Genomic DNA, 20425 nt, shown 5'->3' with positions numbered 1-20425 from the left:
TGGGAGAGAGAGTATTTACTGGAAATACTGAGTAGAGTTTAAGGAAAGAACAGTGTGGTTGGAGGCAGTTAAATAGTCTGGGACATTTTAGTTTGATTTGGAACAAATGTAAAGACCAGCATGTATTAATTTTACTGGATTGTTGCCTGAAACACTAACTCAGATTATATCTGTATTCCTTCCAGCTTCATAAAATTCTCGGAGATAAGGTGAATAATACGGCCGTAATTGAAAAACAAGTACTAGAACTTTGGGATAGGCTGTATCATTCTTGGTTTGTAAAGGTAAGTTATTTTAGCTAAGGACTTCAGTTGTAAATGAATAGTGTCCTTTTATGGACTCATTGACTAGGTCTGATTGTGTTAACACGGGGATTTCATTTCTTGACATTTTTAAGCTGCAAGGTCTTAAACCTCAGGTCATTAAAATTCAGCTTGAACTGATGATTAACTTCCATGGCAGAACCATCAGTTTCTCTGTTATCGGTGTTCTATCTGCTTTTCATTATCCTCTACTACTGGGGTCCAGCCAGCCCCGGTGGATCCAGGGAATTTGAAGGGGAGACGGCTTCGGCGATCAGGATACAATAGAATTAAAGATATAAACAGTGATCAAATAAGGATAGCTTAGTGAGAATTCAGTGGAGAAAAGAGGCTGAATAACTTGGTTTACGTGGAAAGCTAATAAAATTCCAAAATAAGGAATTTGCGTCACCTACGTAGGCCACAGGCGTCCTCCCGTTCTCCCGAAGGAGAGGAGACACTAAGGCCTCCCTGGTCAAATCTTAGAAGCCCAGGCATAATTAGTAGGCTTGACGAGCCTCCACACTCCAGATGGGAATTCAGCCAGAAGGTGAAAGAACGACATGGGGAGACCAAGTTTCCGTGAACAAGGCCCGCACTTTATTTTCCAAAGTAGTTTTTATACCTTAAGTTGTGCAGAGAGGACAATGGGGAAAGGGCTGTAGAGTCAGCAGTAAGCCAGGCTTTCTTCCTGCAAACTTATCATATGCAAAAGTTTAGATGAATTACATCATCTTCTGGCCAAGAGGCCTGTTAACATTTTATGATCCTTTCTTCAGAAAACTTATTTTTCTCTAAAGGTGATCATTCTGAAGTCAGGTGCCACCCTCCAAAAGCATTAGATAAAGTTGCATTCCTATAGGGCAAAGGTGTGGTGGGCTATAACAAGAAAAGAATTAACTCAAGGGTCCAAGGTTACAAACATTAAAGCTACTACTTACATTCCTGTACACCAATTATATTAATCAATACACTGCCAGGGAAACAGTAGGTAAGGGATGTGGAAACTTAGCAGCAAACACTGGCCCAACAAGTGAAAAATGCTTCACCAATACAATTTCTAATCAATCTTTTAACTGCTCAAAGGAATCTGTATTTAGACAGTTTAGAACATCTCATGCCTCTCACGGTTGGGAGGCTGTGAACAATCACATGTGGCTGGAAGAACCTATTCAGGCAGGCTAGAGGACTTCCAAAGGAGTTTGTAGGTTGAAACACTCTTGTCACGCCCAGGAACTTTATTAACTGGAGCTGTAAGTTAACTCTTTTTCAGAGAGAGGTGGTGGGGGACAGCCCCCCATAAAGTCAGAGGTGTAGGTGAGAGCACAAAGCAGTAAAGTAGGCAGACTCTGGTTTTCGGGGTAGATGCTCGAGAATTCCCAGGGGGACTCTTGAGGCTTGATCCCGCCTTTGCGTATGCCGAGCCTCCTTCCTCATGACCTTTGCCATGGGCGAAGTTCCTCACGCTGGCTCCCGGCACTCAACAGTGTCTCATCTTCTTAACCAGATCTGTACAGTAGAAGTGTGATGCAAGCCATATATGTAATGTTAACTTTCTAGTGGCTGCATTAAAAAAAAAGAAAGAGAAAAAAAAAACTAAGGATGGATGAAATTTATTTTAATAATGTATTTTACTTAACACAGTATACCCAATATATGTCATTTCCATATGGAATGAATGAAAAAGTGATGAGATTCTATATTTAAATCTTTTCCATTCTGAGTGTTAGAGATCTGGTTTATCTTTTACACCAAGAGCATATTTAGGTACTCGGTAGCCACAAGTGGGTAGTGGCTACTATTTGGGACAGTACAGCTCTGGAATTAAGAACTTTTTCTTTGAGGAAGTTAAAATAGATCTGAAAGTTTAGAGATAATTATTTTATTTTAAATAAACCTTTAGTGCTACTTGTACTGATGAGTATCATTTTTTACTAAATATAAAAATGACTGTTTGAAAGCAGGTGGTCATGCAGGCCATTCTGTACACTGGGTTGGCAGGGCCCTTGGGCCATCAGGGACTGTGCTGTGGAAGATGCCGATGCAGGGGGAGAGAAATCGAGTGGGGCAGGGTTAGCTTGGGTAACGGGGAGGAGGGCGCAATTGAACATTTGCATATGTTCCCCAGTGACAATGCAAGAGCATTGTGTGCTCTTGCCAGTTCAGTTCAGTCGCTCAGTCATGTCCGACTCTTTGCAACCCCATGGACTGCAGCACGCCAGACTTCCCTGGCCATCACCAACTCCTGGAGCTTACTCAAACTCATGTCCATTGAGTCGGTGATGCCATCCAACCATCTCATCCTCTGTCATCCCCTTCTCTTCCCTCCTTCAATCTTTCCCAGTGTCAGGATCTTTTCCAGTGAGTCAGTTCTTTGCATCAGGTGGCCAAAGTATTGAAGTTTCAGCTTTAGCATCAGTCCTTCCATTGAATATTCAGGACTGATTTCCTTTAGGATGGACTGGTTGGATCTCCTTGCAGTCCACGGGACTCTCAAGAGTCTTCTCCAACACCATAGTTCAAAAGTATCAATTCTTCTGCACTCAGCTTTCTTTATAGTCCAACTCTCATGTCCATACATGACTACTGGAAAAACCATAGCTTTGACTACATGGACCTTTGTTGGCTCTTGCCTAGGAGAAGTTGAAGGAGTGGTGATGGGTTTTGTGGGTTTTCAATAATTGAGAGTTAAAACTCACTGGGAATACCTCCTGGTGGTCCAGTGGTTAAGACTCTGAGCTCCCAGTGCAGGGGGCCTGGCTTTGAGCCCTTGTCGGAGACCTAGATCCCACATGCCACAACTAAGAGTTTGCCTGGCGCAACTAAAGACCCCACAAGCTACAACTAAGATCCAGTGGAGCCAGATAAATAAATAAATATTAGAACCAAACAAAACCTAACTGGAGAATCTCTGGGTAGATACCTGCTGAAGAGCCAATTACGAAGGTTGTATCTTGTTTCTTCTGCTAATTCTGGGGCTTCTGCTTACACACAAACAGCTTTTACTGTCCCTCAGCCACTTGGAGCTTCCTGAATGGTCCAGGGAGGTCAGTCAGTGTTTTAAAAGCATAGGTTTATAAGTGGGTAAGTGCATTGCTTACCTCTTTTTCTAGGACCTAATGTTTTCTTTGCTAATGAAGATTGGCATCCCTGGGTTTTTTGGAAAAGTGCGAAAATGGAAACACATGTAAAATGTTAAGAATCTACTTCTATTTCTAAACTTTAACCTTACTAGTTGCTTTGTTTATTCATCACCCTTCCACATGTGTTATTCTTGCATATCTGCCAATGTAATTCTTTTCCCGATAGACAAGTTAGATTTCTCCTTTGCACCCTTCTCTTTCATATTCTGTTTTTCCCTCTTTTATTGAGATATGATGAATACATACCATTATATTTAATATTGCTTTTAGCTATACTTTTTCATATTTTATTTCTCTCAGCTCTCTTTAGCTTTTTGGAAGAGTAATATGGTAGATGAGGAAAGGAGGGAAAAAGCAAAAATGGGAGACTAAAAGAAAGGTTAGAGGGGAGAAAGGGGGGGAAAATAAGATGAAAGTATATGCTGTGTTCATGTTCAATTGAATATACTGATGAGTAAAGTGTGTTCATGAACATGCTTAGGAGGGATGCACTTAAGCTAGGCTGAGACACAGTAGCTAGAATATAAACAGAGAAATATATTTTGGGTCTTTTTGATGGAGTTCTTTGTTAATTTCTGATATAATACGAAGTTTTTCAACTCTGTGTATTTACTAAACTGCTCAAGTGGACCTGAAACAAAGTAGGCTATTTATGTGTCTTCTTGTCTTCTGGTTAGGACGGGGATTTCATGTCTGAACTGTTTTGTTCCACAGAACGTATCACACTCTGGAAGGCACAGAGGGCACAAGTTGCACATAAGCCGTCAGAATAGCTGGCTGGGGGACATTCTCGACTGGCAGGATATCGCGTCCTTTGTCCACGAGAACATTGAGACGTTTCTTTCGGTAAGAAATAGTATTTTTTAACTAAATTGGACTTAGGAAAAAACAGACTCTAATTCCCAGGTTTTTTTCACACTTGTAAATGTCTTTCATCACCCTGTTTTTTAATGCCATGAGATTTTGCAGTTTTGAGAGTTCTAAATGCACCAGAAAGATGTCCCAAAGCCATAGGCCTCGAGTGTAGCTCCCCTGATCCCTCCTCTGTGGTTGAAGAGTAACCAAGAGATGCTGACTCAGGAAGCGTGCACGATGCTGTGGCTCCCGGGTTCTGAGACTGATGTCCTCTTCCCCTAGACTGATCAGGATCCCCCTCGTTGAACCACTAGCAAGGGAAGCCGCCTTTGGTTGGTGAAGTCCTTTGGCAGATAGAAATATGGTTCCAGTTACAATAGAGAGACTGGATGTTTAAAGGCTTAGATTTCTGTCATCCCTCCTGTCCTTCCTTCATGCGCCATCCACCTCTGCCTTGCTTTCCAGAAGATCGGAGGCAGCAAGGAACAGTTTGCAGTGTTGCTGAGTTTCACTCCATAGCGTACTTCGTGAGGTCTCTCGGCCTGTGGCTTTTCACAGAGATGAGAAATCCTCTCTTGTGAATAAACTTGTAACTCTTATCATGTTAATAGAAATGGAGGTTTGGGACTTCCCTGGTGGTCCAGTGGTTCGGAAAAGCCCTTCCAGTGCAGAGGGTACAGCTTCGATTCCTAGTTGAGGAGCTAGGGGACCCCATGTGCCTCAGTGCCAAAAAACCAAAACAAAATGGAAGCAGTGTTGTGGCAAATTCAATAAAGAGTTTAAAAAAAAAAATGGTCCACATCAAAAGAAAAAGTCTTTAAAAAAATAAAATTTTTTAAAAAGTGGAGATTTGCTGTGCTAGATGTTTTTAAATTTTAATTTTTATCAGGACAAGAGATGAGCATAGCTGAAAAGTCAAAGATGCTTGAAGGTGTTAAATAGTGAATAGCATTGCCCCTGCTCCGTGCTTCCCCCTTCAGTCTCATTCTCCAGAGCTCTGCATTCTTTTAACTTTGTCTGTGTATTTACCTCTAAATTTCTAAAATAATATTTATGCTGCTCTTCCTTGGTTTCATAGTGTTATCTTCGGCTTCTGACATGGAAGATGGAGATACAAGTCTCTCAGTGCCTCCTTACTGCTCCCCTGGGGTTTTCTTAAGACTCTGTTGGGCCCTTCGCCCATTCCTGCACTCACATTTTCCCATCCTCCCAGTCGCCTAATAGAGCTGTGATAGTTTGACGTTAAATCTAGAAATTCATGTCCTTCAGTTCTAAGAATGTTGCTTTTGATAATCCCTTCCCTCTGTTTTCTCTAGTCCAGTGGCTCTCAAACTTTTTGGTCTGAGAGCTCCAAAGAGCTTTCTATTAGAAATAGATGTGCATTCTATTGGTATTTATTGTATTAGCAGTTAAAACCGAGAACTTTAAAAATATTTAACAGATCACTAAAATATAACGTTACTTGTTGACATAAAGAACATGCTTTTTGTGTTTGAAAAATAACCATTTTCCAAAACAAAATAATGATTTAGTGATAAGAGTGGCTTTCATTACATTTTTGCAAACCTATTTAATGTCTGGATTCTCGTACTTGTTCCTGTACTCAAGTCTGTTGGAATATGTTGTTTTGGTTGAAGTATGTGAGGAAAATCCAGCCTCACACAGATATGTAGTTGGAAAAGAGAGGGAAGTCTTTTAATAACTTTTTCAGATCATTGTGACAATTCTTTGATACTACTCTGACACTTAACAGATGGTATTTCTTTAAGGTTTGTTGCAGTGTGGAATTTGAAAGTGTTATCAGTGAACTTTTTCTACTCTCTTATATTAGGGTCCATGGATCTGTCTTGGCTAGGAATGGATCTTTGACCCTTACATGATTTTGTAATGTGCACTGGTCATTTGGAATTAATGTTCATTAATTTCTAAATATTGACATATTTTATTATACAGTATTAAAAAAAAAAATCACGTTGTTTAACATCACCACCTATCTCATCAGAAAAAATTTTAAGAAATGTCAAGGTCAGCCCTTGATTCAGTTTTTTAGTTTTATAATACCCAATATCTATTTCTTATTTTCTGAACCTTTCTTCTTAATCCCTTTGAGTACATAGAAAAGTTACTGGATTGTGGCTGGCAACTACCAGTCTACAGTTAATGTATTCCGTTAATTTCTTAAGAATTACCACAGCGTATTTCCTATCAGTTTGACCCAGAAACTTTTTAAAAAAATTTTTAATAAAAATTCCAAAAGACTGAATTCCCCAAAAGAATGCTTGTCAAAATCACAAGTAAGGGCATTGTTGGTTTGTTTCTTAGAATCAGTGGCATTATTCATTCATTCTTTATCCCATAAGGTCAAAACAGTCAGTCATGCATATTTTTGTAGGCATCATTAAGCATTTGCAAGATTTTATGTAAGGAGTTATTGTAAATGAAACTAGCCTTCCAAACTCCTCTCATGAAGGCTGCGCTGAGGTTTGCAAGAAACATCGAGGACAACAAAATATGCCTTTTATAAGTCGTACATTTGAGGCAGGAAAGGAATGGATAGGCCTTTCATAGAACAGATGGTATAACTTGGACATATGACAGAAAACAGAATTTCTCTTTTGAAAAGGGCACCAAAATAAAACAGATATTAGGAGTTCTGGTGCCCAGCTCTGGTTCCACTTATTAGCTTCAGGCCCTTGGGCAAATTTTAAAAAATCCTTGAGCTTCAGTTAGTATATCTGTAAAACAAAGATGATATCATCTCCACTGCTTCCCTCACTACCTTGCTGTGAGGTTTAGGGAAGCATTTTGAAAGCTATGATGGATGGTGTTTTTCTGATCACCTTGCTTCCGTGTTTTTCATTAAGAGAGAGGATAGTCCTCTCAATATGATTTAGGTATTGACCATCCAGTGATGTCCATGTGTTCAGTCATCTCTTGTGTTGTTGGAAAGAGGATGTTTGGTGTGACCAGTGTGTTCCCTTGGCAGTACTCTGTGAGCCTTTGTCCTGCTTCATTTTGTACTCCAAGGCCAAACTTGCCTGTTACTCCAGGTATCTCTTGACTTCCTACTTTTGCATTCCAGTCCTCTGTGATGAAAAGGACATCTTTCTTTTCATGTTAGTTTTAGGAGGTCTTATAGAACTTCACTGAACCGTTTAACTTCAGCTTCTTCAGCGTTAGTGGTTGGAACATAGACTTGGATTACTGTGATATTGAATGGTTTGCCTTGGAAATGAACAGAGATCATTCTTTCATTTTTGAGACTGCACTCAAGTACTGCATTTTGGACTCTCTTGTTGACTATGAGGGCTACTGCGTTTCTTCTAAGGGATTCTTGCCCACAATAGTAGATATAGTAGTCCTCTTGGGGATAATAATAGAACAGACAGTATCAAGTAGGACTTTAAATTCATGAAGAGACAGGAAATGGAAACATGTAGGGGTACTATAAACATTATACATCTTCTTTCAGTCATATTTAACATGTATTAATATCTGGTTCTAGTGAATTTGCTGGTAGATCAAATGAACTCAGTAGGTCTTAATATAGGGTCATATCTATCTGAGGAAAGGTTTTCAGTTGCAGAGCTCTGACCCCATCTGTTCATTTTGTTTTTGTAACTTCGGTTCGTTTCTGTTATTGTGACGTTAGTGGTCATTGAAGTGATGTTTTATATTTTTTGATTGTTCTAAGTTGGAGATGGCAAGGTGGTAGGGGAGGTGACTAATAAGCAGATATTAGGATTTCCTGGCCTGCACTTGTGGTCCTACAGGCTACATCCAGTCACAGGTTACATTCTGGCATGTTCTCCTGTAGGTATTTTTTCTCTGTGCCATGTTCACATAGTTATAATCATGCTGTGTATAAACGTTTTGTGTCTGGTTTTTTAAACAGAGCATTATATCATCAGATATACTTCTGTGTTACAGCAGGGATGTTTTAATGGCGGCCTACTGTTTGCAGTAGGTTCACCATGATTTGCCTAACCATTTTCCTTACTGAGCGTCGTTCGAATGTTTGCAGATCTTAGAGTCTCTGTGGGTCGTCATGAGCCGGAACGTGAGTCTGCTCTTCTCCACCATCACCACGCTCCTGACCATTCTCTTCTACAGCGGGACTGCCCTCCTCAACTTTGTCCTGTCGCTGGTATGTCCACACAGCCGAGCACGTGTTGCACGCCTTCCCCAGTAAAGCATATTCTTGGTTCCGCTTGTGTTTCCTTCCTGTAGTTTCCAAATGTGGTATTTTAGGAGATACTGTCCTTTGTTTTGCAGATAATTTTCCTGACCACACTATTTTATCTGTTAAGTTCCAGTGATGAGTACTACAAGCCTGTGAAGTGGGTGATAAGCCTGACACCACTCTCTCAGCCAGGTCCTTCTTCTAATATTATTGGCCAGTCTGTGGAAGAAGCTATCAGGTAGGGATAAGATTTATGCTGTTCTTACTTCCATCAGAAACTGCTCTCCACGAGAGGCCTGTTTTTCTGTCTTCCTAGCAGCATTCAGTGCTAAACGACTGAGGGACACTGGCGTTTTCAAATTTTTTAAATCTCTTTTGTGAGGATAACGTAAAACATTTTCGGTGTCCTGCTCTCAAGTCTGTGATGTGCAAAGATCCAGTGGCCTGTCCCCATCAGCTTTCCATCCACAGGCTCTTACTCCAGCTCCTAATCATCACGTGGTTTATTCAGGAGAAGCCCCTCCTGCACCACACGTACACCTCACCTTCTCTCAGAAGCCTCTTCGTACTCTCAGGAATTCTGACTTTGCTCATGGAGGAAAGTAGATGGCCTTCCTGTTTCTTCCTATTGCCCTCTGCAGCCAGGCTGTGCCCTCTGCAGCCAGGCTGTGCCCTCTGCAGGGGGTACTTTGGATCCTAGAAATGAGAAATTTGGAGTTATCTCCAAATCATAGGCTCTGTGTGAATCATAGGTTCTGGCCAGAAACTTCCATCATGTCATCTCATAACCATGTATCACAGGCTTGACTTCTGAATGAGCTGATTCTTCAACTTTCATTCTTCATATTCTCTTTCCAAGTCACTGACTCCCTTTTCCTTTTCATCATGTCAGATAGGGAGAAGCCTTTTGCAGCCTTGTTTCAGCTCCTTCTCCAACCTTTGTCCCTCATTGTTCTTAACTCATTAATAAGACTCTACTTCATTTGACTTCTGTTGAATAGCTACTCAAATTAAGTCCTCATGTTATCCATGAGAGCTTGTTTTTTTAATAAGTTGTTAGGCATCTAAAGCTTCTCTGAATAGTGAATCTTCGGCTGGCATTTCTGTTTCCACATACTTTTAAGAAAATGGTAATTGCTTGAAACTAGTCTTCCACAGAAATCTTGATTTGACCTGATAATTTTGTCTGACTGATTTTGGCTTTTTTTTTCCCCCACTGTGTTCATGTAACAGCTGATGAGGATACCACTTTAATCTTTGGAAAGTCCTTAGTTACATTCAAATAGCATGCATGCACCTAAACTGTATTTTTCTCTGGAAACTTTGCTGGGCTTTCCCCCCTTGTTCCTCGTGGACTTTATTAGACAGTTGTTTCAGTCACTAAGTTGTGTCTGACTCTCTTGCGACCCCATGATCTGCAGCCCGCCAGGCTCCAAGGTCCATGGGATTTCCCAGGAAGAATAGTGGAATGGGTTGCCATTTCCTCCTCTAGGGGATCTTTCTGACCCAGGGATCAAACCCTCGTCTCCTGCATTGGCAGGAGGATTCTTGATCACTGAGCCACCTGGGAAGCCGTTATTGGACAGTAAGTGGGATTAAAACCAAGAAAGCTTGTATCCCCTTTGGTGCTCTCAGGGATCCACCCGGAGCCATCCATGTAATTTTTCCAAGTTTGGGACTATACTGTCTACTGTAACACCTTTCAGGGTGAAGTTGTCTTCAGGAAAGATAACTTTTTGATTTCAGCAACCCTTCTAAGCCTATTTGACCTTCGGTTATCATCTTTATTAATCTAGCAATAGATTAGTTTATCTAAGTGACATCTGTCTGACTCAGATAAGTTTATGCAAATATTATCATCAAAAAGGAAAAATAACTTTGTTTTCCCAGTAGGGTAAAGTTATGGAATCAACCATATCAAGGCTGTCAGAATCCTCTAAGTGCTGTTACTTAAGCCAAGTCTTAGAGAAAATTATCTAGCTTGTCTATAAAGAACTTAAAGAAAGAGACTGCATTTTCCTGACATAACCTTTATTAGCATAGCTGACCATCCTCTGAGTGTCTGTCACTGAGTCATTTTTTTCCACACCAGATAATGCCATCTCCTTTGTTTTAAACATTACTCTTTAATGTCGTGGTTTCTTGGAATTGGTAAGCAAAGCTGTGATTTGCACCCACATCCAGCTGATGGAGATCACACATTCTTCTGGTATACCATGATGCTTTCCTCCAGGAGCAAGTGGTTGTGTCAAAAGTGATGAACTAAATTTGTGGTATTGTAAACATTATTCAGCTGGACACATGAAGCCGGCAGTTAAAAATTTAGTTCTTTGCAGAGAAAGACAAATACCATATGATAGCACTTATATATGGAATCTAAAAAAAAAGGATGTGAACGAACTTATTTACAAAACAAATAAACTCACAGACATAGAAAACAAACTTGATTACCAAAGGGGATATGGAGAGGGTCAAATTAGGAGTTTGGGATTAAAATATACACACTACCATATATAAAATATAACTAGGACCTACTGTATATCACAGGATACTCAATATCTTGTAATAACTATAATGGAAGAGAGTGTAAATATGTGTATATATATGTATGTATAAGTGAATCACTTTACTGTACACTTGAAACAAACACAACATTGTAAATTGACTGTGTTTCAGTGAAAATTTTTTAAAAATTGAGGTCTTTGTTTGAGGAAGTAATTTGAGGTTAGAGAGAGTATAGTCATCTACAGCGATATAAGGAAATATATATCTCTTTACAGGTTAGATTTGCTTTATCTTCTTGGGATCGTACACATTAATTATGTGCTGTAACAGTAGCCCATGTCTTGGTTCTAATGTGTGCTCATACAAAAACCATTCATTTTATTTTTAATATGGAAAAAGTTTTAACAACCATCAGGAGCAGTACAACAGTCCTAATTGATCTCAAAATTGATAGATTTTGTGAGTCTGAAAAATATGGTGCAGACAAGATAACTTGGGCCATTTTTCTAAGCACAACTCTAAAGGTATATAAATTATAGATTATAATTCAGGATGATTTTTAGCAGTCTTAGTGGTTTTTACTTCTTTACTGGGTCAAATTCAAGACTTAAAATATGCATTTTACATAGATGCCTCTAAAGAAATTTCTCATGTATGTAGGATAACAATGAGCTCTAGTTCCACAAACTGTCAGTTTTTTCGCTCTTAGGGATTATATTCAAGATGGAATATGTTTCTTCAAGGAGACAGATTTTAAGAGGGAAAAAGTTCTATAAACGATCGTGAAAATATTATTACAATGTCCTGAGGCTGTAGTTTTGTCTGTAAGTTATCAGTTATATCAGATTTTATAAGCACCAATCATTAGTCATCATCATTGTTACAGTTAAGTGAGTTATTAGACTCACTTCACATTATTCATTAATAAGTTAAAAAGTGGAATTGAAATTGGGAGTGAACTGCATGTCCAGACAGTGAAAGTGTCTTTGTTCTTCAAGCTTTGCCTTCTGAAATATGTGGTTATTTGATATAAACACTGTCCCATTGAATTTCTGAATCTTTGTTATTTTTCTCCATTCTGGATAAGTGTTCCTCTGTCCTGACTACATTTGTGGTTGGGTTTACATTTCATGAATTTTTGAGTTCGTGGCATGCATCCTTTACCCGCAAACCACGTTCCTGCCCTTAGAGCATGTCGTGCCCTGAGTGTTTGCATCACACCCTTCTTCCCCGACGCCCCATCCTGCTTGCTCTGGTGGAGGTATTGCACATGACTAAGTTGCATGTTGTCACGGCCTCAGTGCAATTTAGTGTGTGTGATATTTTCACAGGAGTGCATGCACACGGGTATGGCTCTTGCTTGTGGGATTACAGCTTCTCAGGGCGGTGGGTGGTGGGGGCCCTAGTGATCAGTTTGATGGGAGAATGCGTGTACTGTGAGATTTTCATTTGGAAAGTAAACATGCTTCCCACATCTAGTTTTGCAGAATTGAAAATACCAGGGTTAATAGAAATCGATGTCAATCATTTAGTAAATCAGTATTTGCAGTTTTCACTGGAAATATTAAATTTTAAATATTCATTGGAAATTGTTGTAGATTTAAGATTATAAATATTGTTTAAGTTGAAATGTATAAGGAAGAGTTTAAAGCTGTAAGAAAATATATTTTCACTTATTTGAAGAGATTTCCTAATGCTGTAATAGAGAGGCAGAATTTCATGCATATTTGGGGAAATTAAATTAATTTGTTTAAAGTAATTTATTAATAATTTAAGCTAGAGTTCTTAAATAATAACCAAGTCAGTAAATATAATGCCTTTTTCACTTGCTTGATTAAAGATCAACCTAATAAGCCTAAACTTTGCTTCAGGTTTCTAAGGAAAATAAATGACTTTTAAAAACTTCATATTTAGTTTTTCTTTGTGGTGCTTTAAAAATGACTAAGTTCATTTTATTAGTCTTATAATAGAACTAGTGTTGAGATACAGATGTTTGCTATTTGTCCGTGTAACTGAAACAACCTCTTGTTGATATTTTTAGTTAGTGCTAGAGGAGTAAGTCGGAGAAGGCAATGGCACCCCACTCCAGTACTCTTGCCTGGAAAATCCCATGGACGGAGGAGCCTGGTGGGCTGCAGTCCATGGGGTCGCTTAGAGTCGGACACGACTGAGCGACTTCATTTTCACTTTTCACTTTCATGTGTTGGAGAAGGAGATGGCAACCCACTCCAGTGTTCTTGCCTGGAGAATCCCAGGGACGGTGGAGCCTAATGGGCTGCCATCTATGGGGTCGCACAGAGTCGGACACAATTGAAGCGACTTAGCAGCAGCAGCATCAGAGGAGTAAGTATCCATTATTGGTAGGGATTGTCAAAGACACAAAACCGTGTATTAACTATATAAAAATATTGAATTAATATTTCCCACTACCACGGACTCCACATGGTTTCATGTGATGCCTCTGCCATAGGCTTGTGTGTGTGACTCACTGTTACTTCCAGTGGGACGGAAGGTGTCCGTGGGAGCAACCCATCCTGAGCCACTTAGCAGCACACTACGTCTGTGTGCACAGCATGCGTTCCCCTTCTGGAAATCCAGCGTCAACAAAGTTTCTGTCCGATTTACTGTGAAACTAGGTCTCTGGGGTGGCTGGTAAATCAGGGGAGGGAGTTGTAATGAAGGGAGCTGGCGGATCCTTTTCCCAGTTGGGTTTGTTGTTGTTTAGTTCCTAAGTTGTGTCCGACTCTTTTGTGGCCCCATGGGATTTCCTAGGCAAGAATACTGGAGGGGGTAGCAATTCCCTTCTCAAGGGGATCTTCCTGACGCTGGGTTTGAATGCAGGTCTCCTGCATTGCAGGCAGATTCTTTACATTGCAGGTGGATTCTTTACCGTCTGAGCCACCAGGGAAGCCCTCTGGGAATAGCGTACTATAGTGATTTTCTTCCTACTAGAGAAATGATTTCATTATCTCTTGGCTTAAAGCTCAACATTCAGAAAACGAAGATCATGGCATTCGGTCCCACCACTTCATGGGAAATAGATGGGGAAACAGTGGAAACAGTGTCAGACTTTATTTTTCTGGGCTCCAAAATCACTACAGATGGTGACTGCAGCCATGAAATTAAAAGACGCTTCCTCCTTGGAAGGAAAGTTATGACCAACCTAGATAGCATATTCAAAAGCAGAGACATTCCTTTGCCAACTAAGGTCCGTCTAGTCAAGGCTATGGTTTTTCCTGTGGTCATGTATGGATGTGAGAGTTGGACTGTGAAGAAGGCTGAGCGCTGAAGAATTGATGCTTTTGGACTGTGGTGTTGGAGAAGACTCTTGAGAGTCGCTTGGACTGCAAGGAGATCCCACCAGTCCATTCTGAAGGAGATCAGCCCTGGGTGTTCTTTAGAAGGAATGATGCTAAAGCTGAAACTCCAGTACTTTGGCCACCTCATGCGAAGAGTTGACTCATTGGAAAAGACTCTGATGCTGGGAGGGATTGGGGGCAGGAGGAGAAGGGGACGACAGAGGATGAGACGGCTGGATGGCATCACTGACTCGATGGACGTGAGTCTGAGTGAACTCCGGGAGTTGGTGATGGACAGGGAGGCCTGGCGTGCTGTGATTCATGGGGTCACAAAGAGTTGGACATGACTGAGTGACTGATCTGATCTGATCTGGAATAGTGTATCTTTGTCCTTAGGTCTCTTATGAGAATACAGCTCATTGCCCCATTTTTTTCTAGGCTTATGCCTTGGGGTATCTTACCCTTTCCTATGATTGGGATTTTTCTGGCATATCTCAAATTTCTTGTCCCAAGTTTGCTATTAAGCCTTGTCTCTTATTTCCAGCTGCCTCCAGGGTATTTCCATCATCCTTTTTTTGGCTAAACATGGCCCAACTAAACATATTCCCTTTTCTTGCATGTTCTCTCCTATTCTGGGTTTCTCCATGACTTTCTGGGTTTCTCCACTGCCATTCTTTCTCCCTCACATTTAAAACCCAAATCTCTCATGTTCCTTTTTTCTTCCATGTTTTCTATTCAATTACTCTTCAGATCGTTTATATTTCCTGTAGGCTATGTCCCTTCCTTTCAGTCTTTCTGATACCTCTTCCATCTGTGTCCTTATTGTCAGAGGTCATACAGCACCTTTAAGATATTTTTGAGTGAAAGCTGCTGGTCAATATGACAGGATTTTACAATTTGGGAGCCACTTTGTCACCAAGTCCGTGTCTTAGACTGGTATGAAATGACTGAATCACCAGGTTCCACAGTTCGACTTTACTCTCACAGTACCCCTCTTGGGATGCTTTAGAAAAGCTTGGTGTGTCCTTCTCTGTATACAGCATCACCTTTGCTGCCACGGTCTCTGCTTTTTTCAGTTACAGACAGCTTTTCCTTCTCTGCTGAGTGTATGAGCGTGCCTCCCGCGTACCCCACAGATTCCTTGTTTTTGTGACTTTGTGATGCCTTGGGGCGATTTTAGGTTTGTTGCCTTTGTGCTCTCTCTGAGCAGTTCCTTATGTCTTCTCCTTAACACAGTCCCACCTTAAGTCTTCCAACTGAAAAGCAAAAATGAAGTATCCGAGATTGCATATTTTCACTCCTATTAATCATTGAATATGTGTGCCTGTTTTTACACCTCTTATATTTTAATCTCAGGTGTTACTTTGGAATTAATAAGATTTATATTCTGTAAATTCTCTCCAAGTGACCTACATTGTTTGATACCATTTTTAGACGTTACCTTGTAAGTTGGGTTGCATGGTTTAAAAAATGTGGAAACATTTTGTTAACAAAAGAAGAAAGACTGATGAAGTACCAGTTATATCCCTCACTTGCTCTTCCCAAGGGGAGGGCTGGTCAGAGCCTGGATGTCTCAGAATTTAATTACCTCCTCAGAAATAAGATAATCACACTTATTTTTCTTTCTCTTTATTTTGGTGGTGAGTAATCTGCTTCAGAAGTGAAAAGCTGATGAGTTATTTCAGTGAATAGGGTATCTTAAGGTTTTTCTGTTATCTTTTTATTAGTGAAATTTAAAGAACAGTTTAGTAAATCTATTGCAAGGTTTAAATAGAAGATTTGTATATTTTATTGAAATAAAATGAAAACAGCATTCTCAGCCCACTGGAAAAATGGAAGCTGTTATCAGATTTGGAATAAAATCTAGAAGCCTAGAAATAATTGATTTTTCTGAGTCCCAGTATGATACTGTGTTTATTTTGATTCCACTTTGTCTTTGAACATTCTAGAGGGGTGTTTGATGCTTCCCTCAAAATGGCCGGCTTCTATGGATTGTATACCTGGCTGACCCATACTATATTTGGCATCAATATTGTCTTCATACCATCAGGTAACAAATGTCCCATAACTTCTGCTGTGCTCTGTTTAAGGAACATTAAACCATTTTACATGTATTGTTATCTTCGTCAAACTTGAAGTGCTAAATTTTGATATCTAGTCTAGATTAGCAGCAGAAATGTGATTTGTAATGTTTGTTTATTGCTGTGTCCCCAGTAGCTAGAATAATACCCAGTGCATAGTAAACACTGCATAAGCAACAAATTTTTTTTTTCTAATTTTATTTTATTTTTAAACTTTACATAATTGTATTAGTTTTGCCAAATATCAAAATGAATCCGCCACAGGTATACATGTGTTCCCCATCCTGAACCCTCCTCCCTCCTCCCTCCCCATACCATCCCTCTGGGCCGTCCCAGTGCACCAGCCCCAAGCATCCAGCATCGTGCATCGAACCTGGACTGGCAACTCGTTTCCTACATGATATTTTACATGTTTCATTGCCACAAATATTTATTTGTTAATTGAACATACTATTCTGAAAAGGGTTGATTGTGAAGTAAAGTCCTTCAACTAGCAAGGTTATTTGTGGTGCGGTTTTTTTGTTTTTGTTTTTCAATACACTTTATTAGAAAGAAGCAAGGTAAGGAATATATGTTCTCATCTGAGATTTATAAACTAATCTCTGAGTTGGCTTTGGTCTCAGTACAAATATTTGGCCAGTGCTCTACAGTTATGTCATAGGACTGTACAGTTGTCATTTGGTGTCTCTGAGGGGGTGGTTCTGAGACCCCCTGAAGATTCCAGAATCTGTGGGTGCTCAGGTACCTTGTTCCACATCTAAGGATACTGAAGCCAACTACATATGTATTAACTAGCCATCGATTGAGAATAACAGCTGTGGGACACTAACATTTGTGACTTAAGAATAGAAGTAAACACACACTTCAGAAGGATTTTCATGATCCAGCTTTAAGATCTTTTAACAGCTGATATAGTTAAATAGGGCGTATCATTGCCCTGAAATTTGAGTATGTATTTGTTTAACTTGTTCTGGTGGAAATTTTTAAACAGTAGGAGCTAGTGTTTAGATTCTGCTATTGGTATTGCTTTGATGATGATGTTAAAGTTGCTTCTTCTTCTTTTAATCTTGTATTAGCCTTAGCAGCAATCCTTGGAGCAGTGCCATTTCTGGGCACATACTGGGCAGCAGTACCTGCAGTTCTTGATCTGTGGCTTACCCAAGGCTTAGGATGCAAAGCCATCTTACTGTTGGTTTTTCATCTCTTGCCAACCTACTTTGTAGATACTGCCATCTATTCTGATATATCAGGGTAAGTATTGCACTGCTGCAGTTGGTGATGAATCATATCCAGGAATTTCTCTGGCCTTTTTTTAGGAAGGTTTATTTTTTTCCTTTTCTTTTTGGGCCTGGGTGAAAGGACAGGTGATAATAATCACTTCAGTGAAGTAATCTTTTGTGATCCCACTGATATAATCAGAGTTTAATGTATATGATAAATATCATTCACAAGGTATGTTATTTTGTTCGTAGTAAGTAGTATCTACAATATATGCGACCATGGGCTAAAGTAAAACTGTGAATAATCCTCTGGTTTAGTGACATTTAATGTAGGAAAAAGTACTCCTGTACATACTTCAAAATAAGAATATTTTAAGTACGGTAAGAAGTTAGTAGTTATTTTCAGAACTTCTTTGCTTTTGGATAAACACATTTTTAGATTTTATGAGGATTTCCATGTAAAATGAAATCTCATAAGTTTGTATCTGAGAAACAGTGCTTTCTTTCTTACTTAAGGTACTATAGTGTGGTGCTGTGATGAATACAGGTTAAATTTAAGGCAGAAGCCAAACTAGCAATATAATAAATATGTCATTTTTGTAGATCTTGATGTCTCTTTTAGCAATTTGCATTTACTAAATCAAGCTGATTTTCATTTAGCCACATATCAAGATAGACATTGCTTATTAGAATCTAGAATGTGACCAAATAATTGAATTTTATTCAGCTACTCAGATATAGAATATGACCTAAACTATCATCATAGTTAATATATTAAGTTTTCTTTGAATAAAACTCATTATAATAAGGGTAGACAAGATCAAAGTTTATAGGAAGAGGACCCTTCAGTTAATTTGAAATTATGAAGAGACGAGTTATATGCTACCTTGTTTTCTTCCTAGTTAAAGTAAAAAGTAAATATATAGAACTACTAAGAAGCCCCAGAGTTTCAAAGCAAAAAGAAACAAGCACATCCATAAGTGAACTTTAGGGGGACTTTTGTGCCTAAAACATCAATATAAAAGGAGAACTTCACTGTGTTTAACTAACATTTAATAGTTGAAATTTAAATAATAGCTAGTTACATGGTTTATAGTTAAGTATTTTCATTTCTTTAAACTTTGTTGTAAATTTTATATTAAGGTTTTAGCTAGAATTGATGTTACTATTGTAATTGTCTTGGGGTGCTATGAACTACACCATATAAAATGGCAAACTCCACTGATGGACGTGGCGTGTGTTGTGACTGCCCCACCGCCCAGCCGTTCCCCTATCTTCTTCCTTTCCTCGGGTCTCCCTAGTCACTGAGACACAACAATATTGAAAAAAGACCGGTTACTAACCCTGCAGTGGTCTCTGAGTGTTCAAGTGAAAAGAAGAGTCAGATATTGCTCACCTTAAATCAGAAGCTAGAAATGATTAAATTTCATGAACAAGACATATTGAGAGCTGAGGTAGGCTGAAAGCTAGGCCTCTTGAGCCAAACAATTAGCCGAGTTGTGAATGCAAAGGAAAAGTTCTTGAAGGAAGTGAGAAGTACTCTCCCAGTGAACACACAGATGATAAAGAAACAAAACAGCCTTTTTGTTGATATGGAGAAGGTTTTGATGTTCTAGCTGGAAGATCAAACCAGCCACAACATTCCCTTAAACCAGAGCCTGATCTGGAGCAAGGCCCTAACTCTTTAATCCCGTGAAGGCTGTGAGAGGTGAGGAAGCTGCAGAAGAAAAGTTTAAAGCTAGCAGAGGTTGGTTCATACGCTTTAAGGAAAGAAGCCGTCTCTGGAACATAGAAGAGCAAGGTGAATTGGCAAGTATTGATGTAGAAGCTGCAGCAAGTTATGCAGAAGACCTGGCGAAGAAAAGTAATTCAGGTGACTACTACATTAAACAGATTTTCAGTGTTGACCGAACAGCTTTCTATTGGGAAAAGATGCCATTTAGGACTTTCAGTGCTTGTCTTCAAAGCCTAAAAGGACAGGCTAATTCTATGGCTAGGAGCTAATGTAGCTGATAACTTGAAAATTGAAGCCAGTGCTCATTTCAGTTCAGTTCAGTTGCTCAGTCGTGTCCAACTCTTTGCGACCCCATGGACTGCAGCACACCAGGCTTCCCTGTCCATTTACTGTTTCAGAAATCCTAGGGCCCTTAAGAATTGTGCTGAATCTACTCTGCGTGTGCTAGAAGTGAAACAACAAAACCTGGATGATGGCAGCACTTCCATTTACAACATAGTTCACTGAATATTTTAAGCCCACTCTTGGGACCTACTGTTCAGAAAAAAATGAGTTCCTTTTAAAATACTCTGGGACTTCCCTGGTGGTCCAGTTGCTAAGACTTTGTGCTCCCAATGCAGGGGGCCCAGGTTCAACCCCTGATCAGGGAACTAGATCCCACATGCCGCAACTAAGAGTTTGCATGCAACAACTAAAGATCCTGCGTGCTGCAGCTAAGGTCCAGCACAGCCAAATAAAGGAGTAAGTATTTTTTAAAAATACTGTGGGTCATCTGACAACACACCCAGTCACCCGAAAGCTCTGATGGAGACACTCAATGAGGTTAATGTTGTTTTCATGGCTATAGCACAACATGCATTCTTGCAACCTGTGGTTCAAGGAGTAATTTCAACTTTCAAGCCTTATTATGTAAGAAATGCATTTTGTAAGGCTATACCTACTATAGATACTGATCCTATGATGGATCTGGGTAAAGTCAGTTGAAAACCTTCTAGAAAGGATTTACCGTTCCAGATGCCATTAAGAACGCTTGTATTGCATTGGAAAGAGATCAAAATATCAACATTAACAGAAGTTTGGAAAAAGTCGATTCCAACCCTCA

General features: G+C 39.6%; 1 protein-coding gene across 2 annotated transcripts in view; it reads left to right on the top strand.

Annotated features, from left to right (window-relative positions):
- The window catches only part of TMEM245 (transmembrane protein 245), an 83907-nt gene that overhangs the window by 44559 nt on the left and 18923 nt on the right, over positions 1-20425 (top strand). For both annotated transcript variants that reach the window (XM_061426429.1, XM_061426428.1), the window contains 6 exons: positions 186-284; positions 4160-4291; positions 8325-8447; positions 8576-8721; positions 16237-16337; positions 17445-17619. In XM_061426429.1, coding sequence (XP_061282413.1) covers positions 186-284; positions 4160-4291; positions 8325-8447; positions 8576-8721; positions 16237-16337; positions 17445-17619 — 776 coding nt within the window. The remainder of the gene's footprint in view (positions 1-185; positions 285-4159; positions 4292-8324; positions 8448-8575; positions 8722-16236; positions 16338-17444; positions 17620-20425) is intronic.

The sequence above is a fragment of the Bos javanicus genome, chromosome 8 (assembly GCF_032452875.1).
Source record: "Bos javanicus breed banteng chromosome 8, ARS-OSU_banteng_1.0, whole genome shotgun sequence".
In the NCBI taxonomy this organism is placed as follows: domain Eukaryota; kingdom Metazoa; phylum Chordata; class Mammalia; order Artiodactyla; family Bovidae; genus Bos; species Bos javanicus.
The sequence above is the reverse complement of the archived record's forward strand: the minus strand, read 5'-3'. Positions and strand labels throughout refer to the sequence as shown.